The 6,399-nt window shown below is 34.6% G+C and overlaps 1 protein-coding gene across 1 annotated transcript in view; it reads right to left on the bottom strand.

Annotated features, from left to right (window-relative positions):
- Window positions 1–389: 389 nt before the first annotated feature.
- CFAP47 (cilia and flagella associated protein 47) overlaps window positions 390–6,399 on the bottom strand; it is a 541,109-nt gene continuing 535,099 nt past the window's right edge. The window contains 2 exon segments of the mRNA XM_049704952.1: window positions 390–446; window positions 1,302–1,470. Of these exon segments, the coding sequence (XP_049560909.1) occupies window positions 390–446; window positions 1,302–1,470 (226 nt within the window).

The raw sequence follows: 6,399 nt of genomic DNA, 5'->3' as shown, positions 1-6,399 counted from the left end.
AGACACAGACCTACTAGAGAATGGACTTCAGGATATGGGGAGGGGGAAGGGTAAGCTGTGACAAAGTGAGAGAGTGGCATGGACATATATACACTACCAAACGTAAAATAGATAGCTAGTGGGAAGCAGCCGCATAGCACAGGGAGATCAGCTCGGTGCTTTGTGACCACCTAGAGGGGTGGGATAGGGAGGGTGGGAGGGAGGGAGACGCAAGAGGGAAGAGATATGGGAACATATGTATATATGTGACTGATTCACTTTGTTATAAAGCAGAAACTGAGACACCATTGTAAAGCAATTATACTCCAATAAAGATGTAAAAAAAAAAAAAAAAAGAAGGAAATACATCAACATGATCATTTAAAATCAAATACTAACACAGGAGTGGGTTATGTGCAGCAAGTCTCCAGAGGCTTTATATTTTTATTACCTGGGTTGTAAGGACTCTAAGATGAAAAATAAAAATAATTTTCTCAAGCAATATCCAACATTTTTCTCTATTCATTAAAACAGTAACAACACATTTTTCTGCCAATGGTGCTGCTTAATTAATGTCTGATTCAGAAGTCTAGTAGACACTTTGGGATCAGTAGTTGTGTCTCAAAACAAGACTACAAGTCCCTTGTGCCTGTGCTACTGAAAACAGACAGTGGCAATAGGCATCTTTTCAGAAATAACTTGAAAGTTATCTTTAGCCAAAATGTTCCTAGTGGCATATATGTGGGAAATTTTATGGAGAAGTGTTGCTTACTGGATAAATTTTCAGAATTGTATTTACCTTAACTTTTAATAAAATGATCACTTTAACATTATTTTACATTAATGGCCCATTTCACATCGTTTTTTTTTTTCAATTCAAGATAAAATTTATCTTCTATTTAATTTTCTTCATTTTAGACTTTAACATTTTGACAACATCTTATCCCTTAATCAAAGGTTTCAAAATCTCTATCACAAATCACCTAAAGTCTTTGAATAGGTTATTACAGAAAATAATATGTGACTATACAAATCACTTTACAGTCATTATTTATCTCTTCCACAATTCCTTAATATGGAAGAGAAATAATTTCCTATTTTCACTGGTGATAACAATATTTTTGGCTATACTTCACATTTAAAATTTCTTTATTGACCAAAAGGAAGTTAAAACAATACAGAGCAGTTGAAATATGTTGACTTTTACAAGATAATGTTGCTATTCTTTATCTGTGATCATTGGGTGAAACCTTTCCTCCCAAAGTCATTTAATGACTTTTGTGACATCAAACATTCTTGACTACTGCCTTTGTAGAACTCACCTGTATTGCTAACGTTGCTTTGTATTTCCTGCTGTACATTTTGGGTTTAAAACCCACAACGATTAGAGTTCCTTCAGTGTCAAAAGGAAGAAGTTCTCCAACCTGAGGTTTTACAAAAAACTCAGGATCACTGCCAGGTAGGAAGTATGCTGTGAATGGCTCGGGATTTCTGGAACAAAAATATAATATCAACCTTTAAAATTGTATCATTACCCTGTTCTCTTTATGAGAACTTGATGGGTAGGGCTTGGTTTATATCCTGTTGCATAGGACTACAGTTAAACATTAATGCTGTTATGCAGCTGTGAGTCTGATACTTGTTACTTTATGGAATGCTTACAGAATAATAGTGAGGAGGCATTTTTTAAATTACCGAAAAGTGTCATTCTTTGCAGGGTGACAAAAATGGAATCTTAAAGATATTTTCAATCACATTTTATATTTATAGTGTACAAAGAATAAAATGCTGTCCCTATAATAACTGAATAACAAATGAAAATTCAATTATTTTTAAATAAATTAATATCTAAAATGCCTGACCACAGCAGCTATCATAAAGCCTTTGTTTTTACTATTATTCCAATGTGACATTTGCTCACTCTCCTTCAGTTTTCCACCTGCTAAGTAAGACATAAGTACTTTACAGGTTCATTAAAGATTCTTGGGCCTGAAGATGAGCTGCTATGATCTGAAGTGAACTGAGTGACATTTAAGATTCAAGTGACCATCTTGAAGTCAAGGTAGATTACATTTGAGATGAAGACTGTGAAAGAATTTGAGGAACTTCTTGGTAGAAGAAAGCAGGAGAGAGGCACAGTACATGGGAGGTTGTGAGGATTTTAAAATCCAAACTGACAGGGGAGATACAGGCAGAAGGTAAAGAACAGTTTCCTAGAAAAGATCCAACAGTGAAACATAGAAGAGCAGATGGGAGATTCAGGTTGGGACTCACTGATCCTTTCAGTAAATGTGTATTGAGTATCATAGTAGGTGGTCTGAGAAAGTGGACTATGGATACAGATGGCTTAGACTGGAATCTTAGCTCTACCTGGGAGCATGACTTCAGGCAACTTGCTTAGTCTTTTTGAACCTCAGTTTTCATTCTGTTAAATTAATAATACCCATAAAGATTATTATCTTTCTTGGCACATGGAAAGTACCTGACAAGGACTAATTAATATTAATATAGTCATTATGATTGTTATCGTTTTAAAACATTTTATTACCAGTGCTAGGCAATGATGCATGATCCGATAAATAAGAGATGTATAAAACAGAATATCCAGAGGGGTGATGTCAGGAAGATGGCAGAATAGGAAGCCCCAGATCAGTTCCATGGAGACACTGATTCAAAAATATGCAGGCCAATTTCCATTGTGAGAAATTCTGAAACCAGTTAAGAGGCTTCTGCCCTCCAGGTGAGTGCAAAATCAGCTGCTCTGAAGCTATTAGGAAAATCTGTGGATGCAGTCACCACAAGCTCTCCCTCCTGAGCACAGTACCACAGGATTAGGAGGGAATTCTCAGGTCTCACTTCTCCCAGGTGAAGAAAAGAGAAGAGTGGACCAGACGTCCAACATCTGGATATTGGAGGTGTGGGGCTGCTGGGGGACTGGCTTCCGTCTTGCCTATCTTGAAGTATTGATGAGACCTGACACACTCCAGAAGCACGGTAGTTTCTGAGAACAAAAAAGAGCTGGGCAGGGTACTGGTTCTACAGAGGTCTCATGGTATGGCGGACAGAAACTGATATAGCTCAGAAGGCTCTCCATAAGTGCAGAAAAAGAAGAGAGGAACATGCATCCAAATTTCTGGCTTTTCAGTGGGCTGCTTAAGGTTCTGATTTCTGTCTTGCTTGTCTTATGGAACTGAGAGAACATGACAAACTCTAGATGCCTAGAGGCTGCTGAAAAAAAGATCTGGGCAGTGTGCTATTTCAGAGTACTCACACTACAGAAGACAGACACCAGAGGGAGCAAGAGATTACAAACTCCTGAGAAAATAGAAGCTGGCAAGCCCCTCTAATTAGTGATCTTCACACACAAGATCAGAAAGACATATTCACAGAAAAGATCTGAGAGGCCCCCAGAGTCTCTAGTTGCACTGCTTGGTGAAGATCTTTCCCTGTATAAAGCCAGTCTGTAAAGAATGGGAGAGGTAGCTATTTTTTCAAATGTGTAGATACCAACACAAAGTTAAAAAGAAAATGAAGAAACAGAAAAAAATTACCCTGTTAAAGAAACAAAATAAGTCTCCAGAAACACACCATAAAGAAATGGAGGTACAGGAATTACTTGACAAATTATTCAAAATAACTGTCATGAAGATGTTCAACAATGTCAGGAAAACAATGCATGAACAAAGTGAGAATTTCAACAAAGAGATAGAAAATATAAAAAAAGACCAAACAAATTTTGGAGCTGAGGAATGTAGCTGAAAAATTCACTGAAATGAAAAATTCACTAGAGGGTCAACAGATTTGATCAAGCAAAAGTAATCAGAGAATTTGAAGAAAAGTCATGTGAAATTATCCAGTCAGAGGAGCAAAAAGAAAAATAAATAAAATAGAGTGAAGAAAATCTAAGGGACTTACACAACAATATCAAGAGGACCAATATACACATTATGAGTCTCAAAAGGAAAAGAGAAAAATAGAGGCAGAAAGCTTATTTAAAGAAATAATGGCCAAAAACTTCCCAAATCTGGGGAAGGAAATGGACATCAGATTCATTAAGTTCAAAAGGCTCTAAACAGGATGAAACCAAATAACTCCACAATGAGATGCATAATCAAAATGTCAACAAAGCCAGAAAGAGAATTTGGAAATAGCAAGAGAAAAATAACTTATCACATACAAGGGAATCCTTGTAAGACTCTCAGCAGATTTCTCAGCAGAAACCTTGTAAGCCTGAAATGAGAGGGATGATATATTTAAAGTGATAAAAAACAAACTGCTAAACAGAAACACTATAAGCAGAAAAAACATCCTTCAAAAATGAAGTAGATACTTTCCCTGACAAAGAAAAGCTGAGGGAGCTAATCACCATTAGACCTGCCTTACAAGGCATGCTAAAGGGAGTCCTTCAAGTTGAAATGAAAAGATGCCAAACAGCCACACAAAAGCATTCGAAAGTATAAAGCTCACTGGTAAAGGTAAATATATAGAAAAATATACAAAACTCAATAGTGTAACAGTGGTACATAAATCACTTTTAATTGTGGCATAAAAGTTAAAAAACAAAAGTATAAAAATAACTATAAAATATATTAATGGATACACAATATAAAATATGTAATTTGTACATCACTAACAAAGTGTACAGATTTTTGTATGCAACTGAAGTCAAGTTATCAGCTTAAAATGGATTGTTAAACTTATGAGGTGTTTTATGTAAGCCCTATGGTAGCCACAAAGAAAACACCTACAGAAGATACCCAAAAGAAAATGAGAAAGGAATCAAAGCATGTCACTAGAAAAAAAATCAATACAACATAAAGGAAGACAGCAAGAGAAGAAAAGATGGACAAAAGAGCTATAAGACATACAGAAAACAACAAAATGACAATGCTAAGTCCTTCCCTATCAATAATTACTTTAAATATAAATCAAACTCCCCACTCAAAAGAGACAGTAGCTGATAGGATAAAAAACAAGATCCAAGTATATGCTGTCTATAAGAGACTAACTTTGGGTTTAAAAATACACATAAGCTGAAAGTTTTAAAGGGAAGCAAGATGGCAAATGGTAAACAAAAGAACATGGATGGCCTTACTTATATTAGGCAAAGCAGACTTAATAAAAAACTGTCAGAGAAGACAAAGAAGGACCTTATATCAGATCAACTTGACAGAATGATATAACGATTATACATATTATAGCTATACATATGCCCCACAATAGCGTATCTAAATATATGTACCAAAGATTAACAGAAATGAAAGGAGAAATAGAAAGCAATAGAATAATAATAGGAGATTTCAAAATCCCATTTCCAATAATGGATAGAAAACCGAGAAAGAAGATCAATAAGAAAAAAGAAGACAGGAACAATGCTATAGACAAATGGTTCTAACAAATATACGCAGAGTATTCCACTCAACAGCAACAGCATTTACATTCCTCTCAGGGGCACATGGAACATTCTCAAGGACAGACTGTATGTTAGGTCACAAATCAAGTCTAAACAAATTTAAGAAGACTGAAATCCTACCAGTTGTCTTTTTCCACCACAGTGGAATGAAACTAGATATCAATAGCAGAAGGAAAATTGGAAATACACAAATATGTGGAAATTAAAAAATCAAATTTTAATTTTAAAAAAAACAATGAAATCTTGAACTACCAATGAACCAAAGAAGAAGTCAAAAAGATGTTAGAAAATATCTTGAGACAAACGAAAATGAAAACACAACATTGCTTGTGGAATGCAGCAAAAGTAGTACTAAGAGGGAAGTTTATAGTGATAAATGCCTACATTAAAAAAAAAAAAAAGAAAGAAAGAAAGAACTCAAATAAACAACCTAACTCTATACCTCAAGAAACTAGAAAAAGAAGAAAAACTCAACCCAAAGTTAGCAGAAAGAAGGAAATAATAAAGAGTAGAGCAGAAATAAATCAAAGAGACAATAGAAAAAAATCAACTAAGAGTGAAACTAAGAGTTTGTTTTTTGAAAAGAACAAAATCAACAAAATTACCTAATTAAGAAAAAAAGAGAAGACAAATATATAAAATCATAAATGAAAAAGGACACATTACAATTGATGCCCCAGAAATAAAAATGATCATAAGAGACTGTTGTGAACAATTATATATCAAAAAATTGTATAACCTAGAAGAAATGAATAAATTCCCCCCAAAATGTAATCTACCGAGACAGAATCATGAATAAACAGAAAATCTGAACAGATCTATAAATATTAAGCACATTGAATCAGTAATCAAAATCCTCCCAACAAAGAAAAGCCCAGGAACAGATGGTGAATTCTACCAAATATTTAAAGAAGAATTAACATTAATCCATCTTAAACTCTTCCAAAATATTGAAAAGGAGGGAATACTTCCAAATACTTCCAAGTATAATTTATCCTGATGCCAAA

Source organism: Orcinus orca, chromosome X, assembly GCF_937001465.1.
Source record: "Orcinus orca chromosome X, mOrcOrc1.1, whole genome shotgun sequence".
NCBI lineage: Eukaryota > Metazoa > Chordata > Mammalia > Artiodactyla > Delphinidae > Orcinus > Orcinus orca.
The sequence above is the reverse complement of the archived record's forward strand: the minus strand, read 5'-3'. Positions and strand labels throughout refer to the sequence as shown.